This window comes from Epinephelus fuscoguttatus, linkage group LG4, assembly GCF_011397635.1.
Source record: "Epinephelus fuscoguttatus linkage group LG4, E.fuscoguttatus.final_Chr_v1".
NCBI lineage: Eukaryota > Metazoa > Chordata > Actinopteri > Perciformes > Serranidae > Epinephelus > Epinephelus fuscoguttatus.
Genome location: NC_064755.1, coordinates 32,249,695 through 32,268,106, shown reverse-complemented (window position 1 = coordinate 32,268,106; position 18,412 = coordinate 32,249,695). Strand labels below are relative to the sequence as shown.

General features: G+C 40.7%; 1 protein-coding gene across 1 annotated transcript; it reads right to left on the bottom strand.

The window, feature by feature from the left end:
* irak4 (interleukin-1 receptor-associated kinase 4) lies at positions 1-11,766 on the bottom strand. The gene is made up of 11 exons (XM_049573276.1): positions 11,164-11,766; positions 10,920-11,065; positions 8,503-8,661; positions 7,376-7,536; positions 7,233-7,297; positions 6,697-6,811; positions 5,065-5,174; positions 3,937-4,123; positions 3,363-3,425; positions 2,928-3,092; positions 1-337 (listed from the first exon to the last, which is right to left on the bottom strand). The coding sequence occupies exons 1-11, from the start codon at positions 11,322-11,324 to the stop codon at positions 275-277; spliced, it is 1,395 nt and encodes a 464-aa protein (XP_049429233.1). The 5' UTR covers positions 11,325-11,766; the 3' UTR covers positions 1-274.
* Between the last annotated feature and the right edge of the window lie 6,646 nt (positions 11,767-18,412).

Below are 18,412 nucleotides of genomic sequence, written 5' to 3'. Positions count from 1 at the left end.
TTTTCTGTTTCAGTCATTTTATTCTTTCACAATAAAGACATGACAAATAACTGCTTTCAAAACCTCACAAAAATGCTGTAGAAAAACTAAAAACTAAGCGATAGTATTTTCAGAATTTAAAAAATACAGTAAATAATGTAAAATACGCAGAAAAATATGCTTTTTTTGTCAGACAGTCGATATATTACATTATTTCTTTAGAAGAGAATGAATGTCAGTGTGTGTGCACCGTGTCTGGAGGAGGCTCAGAAATCTTGTATCTTCTCTTGTAACGTCACTCCTGTGCCTCAAAATCCAGTGAAATACTTTTGACAACTCCTTTAAGCTCCAGCAGCACCTGTTAAAGACAGATATTAATATTAATAACTCAATCTCCCAAAGTCACTGTCGGATTCACATCAAAGTTTAACAATTCTTTTTGTCCAGACCTCAGCCACAGTCAGTGAGGCCTAATTAACAATCTATTTACATTTAATTCAGGATAAATAGAAAAAAATAGCATCCTTGAAGGCATATTATATTTTTGCTGTGCCGCCTCAGGTTTATATATTTCTTCAGAGATACAGTTGCTGATGATATTCTACTTTTTGTCAACAAACCCAATGAAAACCCTAAAACCAGCAATGAGTTGATCCCATTTTAAATAATTTTCTGTGTAGCCAAGGCATGATAAAGATTATTCCTCTGTGTCATAAACCTTTATTGTGTTCAAACAATTACCAAAAACACTTTAACGAGCCATATTTATGCACTGGGGTACACTTTCCTACATAACAATTAACACAGGCACTGTATTTAATTTTAAGCTGATCCCTCATACACCGCCCTGCCGCCATAAATACTCACTGGCACACCAAATCTGCAGTTCAAAACAGTCTCAAACAAGCCATCATAAGTGCTGCATAAGTGCATAAGTGCATGACCTGGATGACTGACAATCTTGCGATGCAATCACTCCAGCTGCAAAACAGCGATCTGTAATTGAAAATAAATGTGGTCCAGGGGCGTAAAGTGGAGAGGCAATGCCCCCTTCCCAACTTCCTACCCCCGTAATCCCGGCCCACTTGCTCAGACCACACCTGTCTTCGAACTCAGCCTCCATTTTGAACTCAACTACACACCTGTATAGTTTCGTGAGGCAGGGGCATAAAGTAGTAGCCTGGCGTTGCCAGACCCAATTCATAAAACGCGAATGGGTCTGGACATGGAGTGTACATTTCCTCTATTCCCGAGGGGGCAGTATCAACGGCTGTCACTCAAACTGCCCCTTCACGCAATTGGAAAGACGGAAAACCAATCAACTAGCGGAGAAACAACAATAGCCACTGGGTTTTCACTGAGTCCCATCTTTTTCCCGATCAATGGATCAACAGTTTGTAAATTAAACTTTTTTTTTTTTTTTTCCCCAAGATATTTTTCTGGGCATTTTAGCCTTTAATTGACAGGACAGATGAGTGTGAAAGGGGGAGAGAGAGGGGGAGTGACATGCAGCAAAGGGCCACGGGCTGGACTCGAACCCGGGCCGCTGCGGCAACAGCCTTGTACATGGGGCGCCTGCTCTACCCACTAAGCCACCAGCGCCCCGTAAATTAAACTTTTACCAAACTCCGTAGGAAGGATGGCAAACACATTGTTTTTTTCAATAAAAGCTTTCAGTGCAGCCGTTTGCTCTGCTTTTAAAGAAAATGTACATTCCATTTCGTTCAACACATTTACCATCGCAGTTTCAAAATCAGTAGCCATGTTGGTTGTGACTGGCCCGGGAAGCCAAAACTGATGCCATAAAGCGCCTTTATGATTGCATGGCCAGACTGATCTGCAGAACGAAACAGAATATGGGCTCGCGAGATTAGGATAGTTTCACCAGGCTAATAAAGTAGCCCTGCTTTCTTACCCTCTACTTCTGGCCCATTTGTTGGACCACACCCACCTGCAAACTCGACTTTCATTTTTATCTCAGCTACTGACCTACAAAGTTTCAAAACAGCTTCTGTGGAAGTTCCTGATACAACTGGTGTCACCAGGATCACATTTCGCCATGATAACACATACACACAGATCGAGGTGAAAACAATACCAGCTGTTGCACCATTGTCGTGGCTGGTAACAAATGCACTCTGAGAAACTCAGAGTAACATTTGCCAAAACCCTTCAATATAACTCTATAGTCATGGGGCTGAGAGCCACTGACAGGCAGGGGAAGTCAAAAAGTATTGAGAAACAGGATGGTGAAAATCCTCAGTCATCCAGGTCTTGTTAGTCTGAAGTGCTATATAGCAGGCAGCTGGACTTGCTTGAGTTCCTTGAAGACGTTTCACCTCTCATCCAAGAGGCTTCTTCAGTTCTGAGGAACAGGAGGATGTCAGAGGAGACAGTCTACCCTTCTTAGACTGTGCAGTACACTATGAAGAGGACAGAAGCCTCAATATTGACAGAAAACCTACACACACACACAGACCGATACCTGCTGTTTGACTCTCACCACCCTCTGGAGCACAAGCTGGGGGTTAAAACCCTGAACCATCGGGCTGAAAACACACCCAGGAGGACAGAGGGGAAGGGGAAGGAACAGAAACACATCAGGGAAGCACTTAAAACCTGTGGCTACCCTTTGCTACAACCTCAAAAAGACCCAGTGGGTGCAATTCAGTGCAGGATGAAAGGTGAAACATCTCCAAGAAACTCAAGCAGGTCCGTTTGCCTACGATATAGCACTAAAGATTGTTGAGAAACCGATTAATAACACATTCATGGTTTTGCTTGGTTGTTGGGCTTTGCTCGGACTTCCTTCACCAAACTTATGAATGCTCTCAGGGGTGATAACACAGCTATTTTGCTCAAGGTGACAAACAGAAAGTCGTACAGACCCCAACACAATAGCTCAAACTATTCACACGAACATCTGCCGGCGTCTTTCCCCGCCGTACCTGTTTAATGACTGGCCGTCTGTTTTTCCTGTCGTGGAGGCAGTTAGAGGCCAAAGAGTAGATGCTCTCCACCTGGCTCAGCTCCCAGTCGCTCATCTTTTTGTCCAGGAAGTCCTCAAGAGTCAGCTCTTCATCTTCATCATCTATATCGTACCTCATCTCCATCTGGGAAAGTGAGGGAGGGAGAAACACACTGCAGGTGACTGAAGGTGGCGATGAACTTTAAAAGCCATGATTTCTAGTGTCCATTTTTAGTGGACACACAAAATATGGATTCTGAATGGCAGTTGAAGTTGCACCACAGCACAGATGACTCTTTAATAACCACTAACAGATAATGTGCCCTTACTAATTAAATGCAAAGGCTTTATTAAGCTGTAATTGTAAACTGTAGCTTGACATACACACAGTGAAAGCCTCCTTTGTGCTGCTCACCAAGAACTGAGGCTCGCGGTTTTCATCGGCTGGCCGGAGTCCAGACAATATTTCCAACAACACCTGTAGATGGCAGAGAGATGGGGTTAATCACATGGCTCCAGACGACAGAAAACCTTTATTACTCCACCGTGTGCCAGCTAGCTTCACAGACACTGTAGTGTTTCCACAGCTGTCCCACTAAGACGCATAAGCTGTATATACTGCACTATATGGAAGGTCAGGCGGTTTTATACACTGCTGATCCCGTAAATCAGTCAACTAATGTCATACAACGGATAATGTGTTTGACGTTTGCGGCCACTGATACAGTCCAGCTGTGGTCCTCGACTGATTCAGAATTTTCTAGTAGGAAATAATGACAGATGATACATAACACAGAGCTCCATTTTCACACATTAGAAGAAATGTATCCTATAATGTTTATGCCCTGCAATTATGTGTGTGTCAGTACTTTGGGAGAACCTTGCACTCGAGCAAACTGCTAAGTGGTAAGTTTCTCCTTTCCTGACATAATATCCTCATCTGTGTGCGCATGTTTCTTTGCGTGTGTATGTGTGTATGGGAAACCTACCACTCCAAAGCTAAAGACGTCCGACTTTGGTGTGATCTCTCCTCTGAGCGCCTCAGGTGCCATGTACGCACGGGTACCCACAACTCTCTCCGTCATCATGGTTGTTGACGTGCGCTTGGCCGATGCTCTCGTCAGCCCAAAGTCTGAGATCTTTGCCACAAATTCTGCATCCAATAGGATGTTTGCACTAAGAAAAGAAAAGATTACGGGCACAGTGAGCTGTGAAACATCAAGAATATGTCAAGTGAATGAGATGGTGTCTAAAGCCCTATTCACATGGGACTAGTATTACCTGGGCCCTCATGTGATTTAGAAATGACCTCCGCCCACATCTGTGTTTCACCCATATTTACTGACATTACCCCCTGAATATGACGCGTACAGTCATTTGAAACTCCACTCTACACCACACACACACACACCACACACACACCACACAGCTCTGCTGGTGGTTATGCACTGTGTTAACCTCCTTTTTCCTTTTAAATGTGGGTTAAACAAACAGAATCGATTCTGCCACACACTTTCACATGTTATCCATCTCATCATCTGCACTGTCGCCTCACAGCAAGAGGGTTACTGATTCGATACCGGGTGTTGGAGCCCATCTGAGCGGAGTTTGCATGTTCTCCCCGTGTCAGCATGGGTTTTCTCCGGGAACTCCGGCTTCCTCCCACAGTTCAAAGACATGCAGGTCAATTGGTGACTCTAAATTGTCCGTAGGTGTGAATGGTTGTCTGTCTCTATGTGTCAGCCCTGCAATAGTCTGGCGACCTGTCCAGGGTATATCCCGCCTCTCACCCAATGTCAGCTGGGATAGGCTCCAGCCCCCCCCCGCAACCCTCAAGAGGATGAAGCGGTTAGAAAATGGATGGATGGACTTGCAGTGGCTGTGGAGTTTTTACTTGACAAATTACTGACATGGCAAATTTGCACAGGGTTAAGATGACAGATGCCCTCTGCAACAATTACTTATTAGGTAATACTCGTCCCATGCAAACAGGACTTAAGAGTGCTCTTTAGTCTCCACTAACTCTCAGCAAAAACATGAATAAGCACATTTCCCCACATTTAAGAAAAGATTATTTGAAGGACACTGATAATGAGGAAAGACCTCACTGTATGTACCTTTTAACATCTCTGTGGACATGATGGTTGCTGTGTAGATACTCCAAGCCTCTTGCTGTCCCTTCAGCTATCAAGCATCTCCGTCGCCAGGACAGGGGAGGGCTTCCCTCCTGAAAGGACAAAAAGCTTACAATCAGATTATCTGTGTTAAAGCACAAGGAGTTTGTAGTGTAGATCAGGGGTTCTCAGCCCTCTTGTAACTTAGGGCCCACTTTTGACTGTTCCAAATTCCCATATAAATGATAAAAAAAGAAACATGACACAACAAAAATGAGGAAGAATAAACTGGGCTGTAAACATGTGTTATGCCACTGTCAGCTGTTAATGTTGTGATAACTTTCTGTTGTGCCTGAAGCCTGTCCCTTTTCTTTAGGAAATGTTCTTTTGGCTTGCCAGCACATCCCGGGTGCTTTGTCTCTAAGTGTCTCTGGAGCTTCAGTGGTTTTAGCGCCTCATTTGACAGGATTTCACTACATTCAACACACTGTGCTTTCGGCTCAGCATCACTGCCTGCTACTGTGAATCCAAATTTAATGCTTATTTCCTCAGAACATGCTTTGGAGCTTTTACTGTCGCAGGATTGTCTCACACATCACTTTTCCATTTCAAAAACTTATCCATTTTGTGTCATTGCATCTTAGCAAACATTAGCTAGCAAACAGTGGCAAAACAGACTAGTCTCTACCAAGGGTGCAAGAAAAAAACGATCATAGTATTGTGATATTTTTTGTATGGCACTATCATATCGTTACAGGGATGCCAAGTATTGATTTTGTTATTATATAAATGATTTAGATTACGAATACAAAATAAACTTTGGTAGCCGTCTAGAATAATATTATCATTTGCTTACGCAGTAGATATATTTTGCTGCAGTAAAAAGCCTTTTCAAAAAAGGTAATAAATTGTAATATATTTTATCGCAACACTCAGCATATTGCAAAACATTTAAATTGCAATAATATTGTATCTTGACTTCAGTATTGTGATAACATCTTATCATGGGGTCTCTGGTGATTTCCACCCGTAGTCTCTGTCTGATGATGTGTAGATGTATGGAGAACAAAAAATAACTCAAGTATCAATGAATAAATACATGTATAAATAAATACAGGAACAAATAAATAAATAAATAAATATGAAAATAAATGTATAAATAAATAAATACAGGAACAAATAAATAAATATGAAAATAAATGTATAAATAAATACAGGAATAAATAAATACAAAAATAAATGTATAAATAAATACAGGAACAAATAAATAAATATATGTGAAAATAAATGTATAAATAAATAAATAAATAAACATATTAATAAATACAGAAATAAATTACTGTAGTTATGCAACAATGTAGAAAGAAATTTAAAATATTTATGTCCTCTTTATCAATGTTCTTTTATTTATGTGTGCATTTATTTATCTATTTCTATATTTATTTACTTATCAATTATTTTATTTATTTATTCATTTACATCCATTTTTCCATTTATTAATTTTATATTTTATTTTTGCATTTACTTATTCTTACATTTATATATATATATATGTGTGTGTTCCTGTATCAATTTCTACATTTTTTTTTTTTTTTTAAGTCGTTTTTTTTTGTCCTCCATATTGATGATGCTTACCAAGCAAGCTAGCCGGTCCAGCAAAGAACCATTGGCCATGAGGTCATACACCAAACACGGGTGCTGTCCATCGGAGGAAAATCCAACCATGTCAACCAGGTTCTCGTGCTTTAACCTGTGGAACAAATCATCAAACCAGAACTCTGTTTGCAAATATATGAATTTAAGTTGGATTTAAAGAAACAGTTTGACATTTTTGGGATATACCGTCATTTGCTTACTTGGTTCTTACAAAACCCCACCAGTCGCATGTAAATATTCATTTAATAGTCAAATAGTTACACTTTGGTTCAGCGGTTCGGTCTTACTGCCGACCCAAGGCATGGATATTTGACGACCTGGAAAAGAATCAACAATCTTCCTCCAGAGTTGCATACCGCACCTTTAATGCCTTTGCTCTCTCCAGTTCCATTACTCTGATTAAGACTCCTCTACAGAATCAGCTTGTCTGCTTTAATAAAACGTAATGGTTATGAGATGCCTGTGAGTCACTCAAAACCAACCGGATTAATAAGGAAATAGAAGACGGCACGTACACTTTCAGAGTCTGGATCTCTTGGTTGAACTGAACTCGCAGCTCGTCCAGGGAGACGTCTTCCATCTAAATGAGATAAAATCTGTGTTGTGATTTACAAGATCTGCAGACATATGAGACTGGCATGAAAATAGTTGGACTTACTGCATTGAGCTTTTTCACAGCAACAGGTTTGTCATTAAGGAGGCCTCGGTACACTGTGCCGAAGCCTCCCTCGCCGATTCTGCAGCCGCCGTCTGATATGGGACGGTCATCAAAGTTGCCTGTAATCTTCATCAGCTCATTGTACAGGAAACTGGAGAAACCTTATGAGGGACACAGTAATGGGTTGTGGTCAAGGCCCTGTTGCTGCCACCTGCTGGTCAATTTGTAAAATGACAATGACAGCATTTCCATTTTATTTTACTTCACTTCATCTCAGAGGGTTATATTGTACTTTTTACTCCTTTAAATTTATTTGACAGCTGTAGTTATAGTTTTTTTGTTTGTTTGTTTTTTAACCACAAAACATATTGGTAGTTTATAAAATATAATGCATGGTTACAGATTAAACTATCCAAGAATGTGTAAAGTACACTGCATGGGACACTTTTTGCATCAGTACTTTTACTTTAGAACCCTACAGTACATTTTGCTCATAATACTTGAGTACTTTTACATTTAGATTTTGAATGCACAACTTTTATTTGTAATGGAGTAATGTTATATTGTGATAATGCTGCTTTTACTCCAGTAAAATATCTGAAAGCTGCACCCACCGCAACTTAAGAAGTTTAGCTATCATTGTTTGCGTATTGTTTTGTTTCCAACATGTCTTATCTGTTTTCCACTTATTTATTTAGTTATTCTTATGTTATCTTATATTGTTGTTTTGTTTTGTTCAATTCTATCTTATATTATTGTTGATATTACTCTATATATCTTTGTATTTTTTAAAATTGTCTCATTTTATTTGCTTTGTAGTCTTGAAGAGCTTTCTTTTATCAATGCAAATGTTTCTTCCCCACACAAGGGGGAATATAATATTTCAATCAAAGTCAAAACATGCTCACACGTTTATCAAAACTAAAGTTGAAGTTACAACTGACAATGGCAGTTTATTTATAGCTGCATGCTTTACAACCTCCTCTCACGTACAGATCACCATGGAGGACTGTATGCATAAAATAGACCTATTCATACCTGTCTCGACAGGTGACTGTGTTAATATAACTCATTAACATCATCTTAAAATGTGCTTCAAATCAATTTGAAAAGAAAGGTGCAGACACCTGGTTCACTGCTCTCCAGCAGAATCTGTGGCTGCAGATGAGGGCTGTCGGCTGGTGGCTGCGTCTCTGTCTCTCCCACCAGTCTAGTTGGAAGGGAGCTGTTTGGTTTTGCTGCTGGTGGTGAGGCCAGCTGTTGCACTGGTGTGACGGCTTCTTCAACTTTGAGCGGACAAAAGAAAAGATGTCAAGTTATTTTGTTGATGTGGTGCATTACTCAAAAACATGGTCTTAATGCTTTGAAATGGTTGTGATTACTATCCGCTCCTTGCTATTGCAGTTTTGCATCCCATCTCCCAAGGACTGCTCAATCTTTAAGGCAATCGATCTTGATCTTTATAGCCAATATTCATGGTCAGGTCAGGTTACTTGAAATGTATGTAAATATTACATGGTATTTTTTGTAACTGGTAGGTAATGTAATCCATTGGATTACAACAAAAAAACAATGTGAGTCAAACATTAAAAGTATTTTGTGTATTTTTTTCTGTGTCTACTTGTTATGTGTAGGACTACAATTGGAAATTAGCGTTTCCCTAAATCTGGTGCAACCATGTTTTAATTTCTTGTACATGATAAATGTCACCGCACACTGTCCTCTTATAAATCAAATAAACTTAACTAAATAAATAAAAATGAGACAATGGAAAACTGTTTTGATGAGGATGATGCTGGTGTTGGTGTGGCCACTGAGTGTATATCCATCCTGAGACCCTGTGTCCTCATATGAGGACATCACATTTCAGGTTTACTTGACCATATACTTCATTGTACTTAAAGGGATAGTGCACCCAAAAATGAAAATTCAGCCATTATCTACTCACCCATATGCCGAGGGAGGCTCAGGTGACGTTTTAGAGTCCTCACAACACTTGCAGAGATGCCAGGGGAGAGGGGTTAGCAACACATCTCTATGGCAAGCCGTTTTAACATTTAATCACTAAGTCCGACTATCCGGAATTACCATTATAGATATCTATAATGTGATTTTGACTAGTAGTAATGCCATTGTGACTAGTATGAATTTTAATTTAAGATATCTGTAACGTCATTTTGACTAGTCAAAACTGAATTACAGATATCTATGAGGTCATTCTGACTACTCAAAACTGAATTACAGATATCTATGACATCATTCTGACTAGTCAAAACTGAATTACAGATATCTATAACGTCATTCTGACTAGTCAAAACTACAGTTACAGATATCTGTAATTCAGTTTTGACTAGTAAGATTCAAACTATTTTTGCCATTCATGTGTATGGGGTTTGTCATTATAGATATCTACAATTACATTATGACTATCTATAATTCCAGTTTGAGATATCTACAACGTCATTTTGACTGGTCATAATTCAGTTGTAGATATCTACAACGTCATTTTGACTAGTCATAATTCAGTTGCGGATATCTATAACGTCATTTTGACTAGTCATAATTCAGTTGCGGATATCTATAACGTCATTTTGACTAGTCATAATTCGAATTCAGGATATCTACAACGTCATTTTGACTATCTGAAACTCAATTCAAGATATCTATAAAGGACCATGTAGATATCTTCAATTGATGATAATTAAAGATATCTTGAACTTGAATTATGACTAGTCAAAATTAAATTGTAGATATCTGGGATTACAGATATCTGTAATTAGAGTTTTGACTAGGCAAAATCGAATTACAGATATCTTGAATAAGAGTTTTGACTAGGCAAAATTATGTTGCAGATATCAGCAATGAATATCCAGTCCAGCGATTAAATGTTAAAACAGCTTGCCATACATCTCCACCTAATGCAGGCTTACGGCGCCCCAGATTCAAACGTCCAAAAAAACATAATTGAAACCACAAAATATCTCCATACTGCTCGTCCGTAGTGATCCAAGTGTCCTAAAAAGAGTTCAAATGACGTTTTTCCAATCAACTTTTTATGTCTGGGCTTCAGTACACTTGGATCACTACGGACGAGCAGTATGGAGATAGGCCGTCAGCCTACATTAGGTGGAGTTGTGTTGCTACCCACTCTCCCCTTGGATCTCTGCAAGTGTTATGAGGACTCTAAAACTTCACCTGAGCCTCCCTCTGCATTTGTGTGAGTAGATAATGAGTGAATTTTCATTTTTGTGTGCACTATCCCTTTAACTTAGACCTGTTGTCCTCATTCATGGACACCTGTTTGTGCCATCTAGTGGTAGTAAGAGCACAATATACACTAATCCATATCAAAACACTTGTTTGAGGACACTGAAACTTAGTTACTGTTGGCAATGTTTAGTTTTTAATATTTATCCAGTCTTATCCCAAATAACTAGGAGAAGTTATAAATGCACACCAAACAAAAGTTGAGGTCTCAGCATGATGTAGGGTGATAGTGACGAGCCCGTTGTTATTATAATGATGCTTCTCAAAAAAACCATACCAGGCAGCAGGACACTAGCAGCAGCCAGTAACTTGTGACTCTTCAAAATGTCCACCAGTTCTCCCACTGTGCTGTTGGAGGTCCCCCAGTCAGCCAGCAGCTCCACTGTGGGACTTTTACCCTGTGCAACAACGCCTTCAAACCTCCTGAGAAACACACAACACAGATAAACACATCAAATATAGATGCAAGTATTCCCAACCTGAACTGACACAGTAAATACACCAGCTACAGTCTCACCTACCTGACATGATGCTGGGAGTACCTCAGCTCCCCATTCGGCTTCCGTATGGACACAATAACATCCCTCCACCTGTCTTGAGGGTCCAGAAAGTCGGACAACTTGCGAAGTGAGCTATAACTGAGGCGGCGGATGTAAGTAGCGGAAGTTACTGAATTATTCATGATACGACGAAAAACTGACACAAGCTGAGTTTGTGTTTTATCTGGCCGTCATACTGTCATGGCGTATCGACCTACAGCGCCGTTACCGGTGTTTATCTCCGCCGTTGGGTGCACCCATGAAAGCAGGACGTTAGCAAAGTGGTATTTAGCTCACAGTGGAGTAAAATGTGTCTTCCCGATATTGAGCAACTTCCCCAAACGTAACACAGCAGGCCTGCCCCACTTCAAGTCTCCACCTTTAACGCGGAAATAGAATCGGTGACAGTATAAACGGTACCGTTTGTACCGTGTGTGCCCTCCTCATGTCGGTGAGAGCCCATTTGTCCACTCTGTCAATGTCTTTAGCTTTTGTTTTTTGCTGGAAACTCACAGAAGAGACGCAGAAAGAGAGACAGACACCATACCCCTGCTGCTCCAAATGGCTGTAGTGTGACAGTGCCATCTAGTGGACAATAGGTGGAATTCATGCAGGGGTGACTTCACTGCGAAATGTCTGGTGCTTCTCAAAGTCAAGGATCCTTCCAAGTAGGGTCCTTCAGAGGCAAGGCAACACTCTTCCCTAGCATCCAGTTAACACACATGAGAACAGGCTTGCAGGTGCACCCAGGTGTGCATCATTAACTCTCTGGGGACTGGGGGGGTGTCAGGGTACTGTGATCATTTTGGCACTCTCTCCAACGTTGTTGCACAATCTGAGCAAATGTAAGTAGAGTCACATGACCTTTCCAGATACCCTTCAAAGCCTGCGGGAGGTGAGCCAGCACCACCACGGGGACAAACAGTCACTGGCACCAGGGTCTCACTCAGAGGGGGAATAATCATGACATCAGCGAAGGACACATTACAGCATCCAGGGACCAACTCACCACCCCGAAGCAGTGGCACGGTAACATCCCATAACTGCATCACACCCCACCCTAACTTGAGCAATGCATGGTCGTTTCCTAAGCACATGGAATGTGTGGTGCCAGCAGGTGGGGCCCAAGTAGAAGGTAACCTCAATGGTCCTCAGTTGGATTACCTTCCAAGTATGGAACATTTTAAAAGTAGGATTAAGGACTATTTGAGTACTAAATGCACATGTCCTGTTACTGAGCGCTGCTGGTGATTACTGTCTTGAAGTGACTTGCCAACTGTTTTGTAACTGTTTGTTTCATGTTGTCTGTTTTAACCTATTGTGTTTTTTTAGTGCAACTATTATGCTGCTGTCTTGGCCAGGACTCCCTTGCAAAAGAGATTCTGAATCTCAATGGGACTATTTCCTGGTAAAATAAAGGTTAAAATAAAAAAATAAATAAATAAAATTTTGCCCGATGTATCCAACATCTGTCCATTTACTACACAGGAGTCAATATAGTTCTCTCTCAGGGAGTGGTTCCACAGGGCAGGGACTGATATATAGAAGTCGTAATGACACAGAAGCCCCTGAGTCCACTTAGATGGAGACTTCAGTGCCCTCCAAATGTAATTCTACATATTATGCTGAATGGCCCAGTTGAGGGCATTATATTATTATCAAGATTGCACGTCTGTCCGTCCTGGAAGAGGGATCCCTCCTCAGTTGCTCTTCTTGAGGTTTCTACTGTTTTTTTTTTCCCTGTTAAAGGGGTTTTTTTGGGGAGTTTTTCCTTATCCGCTGCGAGGGTCATAAGGACAGAGGGATGTCGTATGCTGTAAAGCCCTGTGAGGCAAATTGTGATTTGTGATATTGGGCTTTATAAATAAAATTGATTGATTGATTGAAATTGAAGATCAACATCAAGATTAACTTCATTGTCGCACAGAGTGGGAAATTGTCCTGGGTCCTACACCCATACTACAGCCATAGAAATACAACATACAACATAGGACATAGACGAATCAGCATAATACCCAACGTAGCAATAACATAAGAAAGACGAAAAGATAAATGATTGACATCAGATGCTAAAAATACCTCTGCAAAAATGCAAATCATCATAATCCAGTGCCAGTTCTGGCTTTATCTGCCATTGTTTAAAAGCTTTAAAGACAGAGGTATGAATTAATTTTTAAATCTTATCAGTCTGCAACGAGACACTTTAAATCTCCTTCCAGAGGGCAGCAGCTTGCACTCTGTATGCAGAACATGAGAGGAGTCACTGATGATCTTATTGGCTTGACTTAGAGTCGCCTGTTCAAAAATAGTCTGCATGGAAATGTGCTCTTTGACACCTTTTATTTTCCATACAGTGTGGATCAATCAGAACAGTTTGTTTTTTAACGGCACAGAGAGGTTACTGAACCAAGCTGTGATGCTGTACCTGATTAGACTCTCAAAGACTGCTTGATAAAACATTTTCATCAATTTTTGATCAACACTTTGAGCTCTTAGGTGACGTAAGAAATGCAACCGTTGTTGTATTCTGCTACAAAGACTGTCGACATGTGTGTTCCAGGTTAATGAGTTGTCAACAAAGACACCAAGATATTTATATGATGGGACCTCTGTGATGGTTTGGTTGTCGATGACCAATGGCGTGTGGTGGCCGACTGCATTTGGGTCAAACACTGTCTCATCTGTCTTATGAAGCATGGTTGTGGTGGCAGCATCATGCTGTAGAGGTGTCTTTCAGCAGAATAGAATGAGGGTCTGGTCAAGGTCGAGGGGCAACAATGTAAATGTCTTTGAGTGACCAGGCAGAGCCCTCACTTGAACCCAATAAAACATTTCTAGAGAGAACTGAAAATGGCTGTCCACCGACTGTCCCCATTCAGCCTGACAGAGCTTGAGGGGATGTGCAGCAAATCCCCAAAATCCAGGGGTCTCATTTATAAAACAATGCGTAGGATTCATACTTAAAATGTACATACAAACAAAAGCCAAAAATGGTGTGCGCAAAAATATATTCGACAATTCCTACAATCAGGCTTCCACCTCACCATCTGTGCAGCCAATTTCTCATCTCCAAAATGTTCGTAAGTGTAGGTCAAAGTTCCTCCCTTCAAGTCTTTTTTTTGTACATTGCAACCTTTGCGTGGGAAGTGTTGTACACCTCTGTCAGGCCTTCTTTTGTGCGTACGAAATGTTTATTTAACTGATTTGTGAATGCACTATATCTGTCTCTCAATATATGAAAGTATCGATTGAATAGATATTTTAAACACTCCTCTGTCACTCACATAAAAACATCTTGGAAAGAGGAGTGGACATTGTGTCTGTGCTCTAACTGGACATGATGTAGCTGTGCTGTTGTCAGCAAGCAGCTGATTTAATAAATTCTAATCTAATAATTTAATGTAACTAAAGTGACACAATTGTGTTACGTTTCGTACTAAAGATGTAACTTTAGAACAATAGCAGATTCCAGTCAGCTTCATTCTGCCTTTTTGTTGCTCCTTCATCATTGCCTCCTTCTCTTTCTGTTCGCAGTATCTGATCTGTTTTTGCCCTCATGGATGTGCATTTATGAGAGATACTGCTGGCTGAAGAAAAGCAGGTAAGAACTGGACAACACTGTACTTTTACTCTTTGATCAGGTCAGCTGGCTCCGCTAAAAAAAAAAAATCTGGCCATGCTGGCAAAGTACATCAAACACATGACAGGAGAAAAACCTCTCAGACTTTTCTCTTCTTTTAAACATTCAAGCTGCGTGAAACAAACAAGCTCATCAAACCCAACTTGTGGCAAACACCGATCAGCATACTGGCAAAGACATGGAAGCATTTGCTCTGAAGTGCTTAGAGTATCTTTTTTCTCTCTGTGTAGCAGCAAGACTTGATCTGTTTATGGTGTGTTAGTTGCTATTTACACTGTGTTTGTTGAATTGTGATCAGTTCCATGTGGACTGGAGGGCCGAGCTGTCCCGCTGGATGGGTGGGGTAGTGAATTGCAAGGTATATGTGCAATATTAGATTTTAAAACCGAGCTCGTGAGCCCATTTTATTTGAGTGAAATCACAACTGAAATAAAACACAAAGCAGATACATGAAACAAGTCTACAGCCAGGCGAGCAACTCTGTGAGACTATTATGCACATGGTGATGTTTAGCTGTATGTTTGCCATGTTCACCATCTTACTTCAGTGTGTTATCATACTAATATTTGCTAATCAGCACTTAACATACATCCAGCTAAGACTGATGGGGATGTCACAAGTTTTGCAGGTCATGAACTAAACCTGAAAGTCAGTTCTGTTTTATCGTGTCACCAGAGGAAATGAGGTTTGCAGCCATGATAAGCCAACCACAAACCACATGACATAACAATATAAATCAGGCAGTACAAGATCTCGTTGACAAGAACTCCCCAGCAGTTCTGTTATCACATACAGAGGCAATACATTATAGTGAGGAAGTTTTTCCCATTTCAAATTGTCCATTCTGTCCTGCCCAGCAAAGAGAAGGACACTTGTTGTGAGCATTTATACTTGTGCGGTGGTGTCTGTGTCACTCTGCAGTTACACCTCCAAAACACTAGTCGGCAGTCGACAATTTTTAAACACAAGTACACAAACTGTCTTCACTATAACTTGCAGCATCCACAGACAAACACTTGTGTTAATCTGGACACACTTTCCAAACAAATACAACATGCTAACGTTATTAGCACAAGCCTATGGCATTTTACAGTGTATAAATTAGCCTAGCAACTAGCGACCTTTTCCTCTTTTCATGTAAAACCAGGGACAACAGCAACATTTGACAAAGGTAATGGCACACACTTTAGCTCCATTACAACTCACAAGATTCACCGACAAAACAACTGTCTTATTGGCTGCCGCCTGTTCTGATTTGTTAATGTTATTTTTTTTTGTCTGCCCCTTATACCCTGGGGAAGGGTCAAAAGGAAATAAATGGAATGAAATAAAATGAAAGCTGGCGGTTGGCAACCAGCTTGTAAATGCATTACCGCCTTCCCGACCTAGAGTGTGGATATCACCATGGAGAGACGTGCGCTACGTCAGACTTAATTCGAACACAACTGTTTCCATCCCCTGTTTGCGAATCAACATTTTTTCGAATCAACCAAAACCCGGCTAAAGCGAGCGTATTTTAGTTTGTGTGAATCAGGGGATTTTAATTCGAATTTTGGTGTTTCCATCATAATTTTCCGATGCGTAACTTGTAGATGCGCATCTAAACAGGCTGATGGAAACATGGTTAATGTCTCTGGCACAATCGGTTAGCGTGTTCGGCTGTTAACCGAAAGGTTGATGGTTCAAGCCCACCCAGAAACGGTTTCTACTTAAATTAACAAGTTATCAAAATGAAATAACAACTTCATGTCTTCAGTCCTGAAACCAGCAGCATAATCACTGTGATTACTAAATACCTGGTTATGTCATTGCATGCTGAAAAAACAATGGGATTCAAAGTGAAAGTCAAGGTAAAACTCAGATTTAAGAGCATAACACCTCATCTCCTCCTTTAGGACCACCTATGGTACCTTCCACTTTTCCAAAAAGCACACACAAACACATTCAAGCCCACCCAGGAATGTCTTCTGCTCAGTTAAACAGGTTACTATCATTATTGAAAGACCAGGGGCCTCATTTATAAAACTGCGCGCAGGAAAGGTGACTATGGTGATGTACGAACAAAACACAGAAAGTGCTTATACACAAAAATATCCTAATTTATAACACAGTGTGCACCCGTGCCCCACGCCTGCTTTCCTTTATAAATCACAATCAACTCGAAGTTTGCCGCAGGTGAACGAGCATCTTCCCTTAGATTCCTATAAATGGCTAGTTAATATTCATTAACAAGAAACCACACAAAGAAGAGCGTATAATATGTGTAAAAACTCGCTATACCCAAAGTCACGTGAAAACAATGTAAAGCTACACAGAGAGAGAAACAGAATATTAGAATTTAATTAAAACCCCATGACATTTTTTAAATAATATTGGTATGTGTGATCGTTTCTTTGGAATGCAGTACAAAGTTATTGGAAACACTGACTCAAAGCATATGGCCGTCTAATGCAGCAGCAACAGACATCGCCCACAACACACGCAAACACAGCCCTTTAATGTCACATTTGATTTTGAGGAAAATCTTGACGAGTCCCGCTGATGACAAGAGACTTTTATGCGATCTTTCACAGCTGAGCATCATCTCAGTTTATCCTCATGCAAACAATACCATGATCTAAGCCAAGACAGTCCACTGTCACACGCACGTCTGATTATGTTTTTAGGGCAAGGTGGATGACACCAAGCATGACACTCTTCATAATAAAAACTCTCTTGTGATTCTTTGGTGAGTCATAAACTAAGAGGGACTACATTTTTTCCCCCAATGGACTTTTTATATCTTCTGACAATACAAGCACATGGTCTGACTTACATGAAAAGCAGACTAAACCACATGAGTAAACAAACTGCAATTAAGTTATTTTGTATTAAGCAGCATAATGAGAGCCATTACTGCAATTGTGGTGGCCAAGAGTGTGTATCCTCTTCATCCTGATGTTTGATACAGGCTTTCACAAACACATAATCCTGAATTTATGAGCTTAATGGGAGCTCATCAGTGGTTGTTTGTCATGAAACATATTTTTTTTATGTGTGTGTGTGTATGTATGTGGGTGCAGTCGTGTGACCTCATAAAAGTGACTGCCCCTCTGTTCTCGTATTTGCCTGCTTTCTGTGAGTGTGTGTTACATTTGGGTGTAAACACACGCCATTGGGGGTGAGCAGTTGGGTGTAATATTTGTAATGTAAAGCTGTTGCTTGGTGCCTAAGGGACCTTCAAAGGAGCCCCATGTTTGACGAGGACCTGCAACCACAAACCACTGAGCTCTCAGATGAATACCGTGTGTACATGTGAGTGTGTGTCACTGCATCTGCCGGTGTGGGATAGCCCTCACACCTGTGCACAAGAGATTCTTTGAAGTGCCTAATCGTCTCCTGCATGCCTCCTCTAACCTTAGTGGCAGGATCCCAACGCCGCACACACAGTTCACACGCAGAGACGGGGAGCAAGGCCAAACTCTGGGATCTCCTGTGGTGAGCTGGGAGATGGAGTGAGCTGATGTGGAGAAGGGAGGGAGGGAGGTGTGTGTGTGTGTGTGTGTGTGTGTGTGTGTGTGAGAAAAGAAAAAGACCAAGAGAGAGAGAATG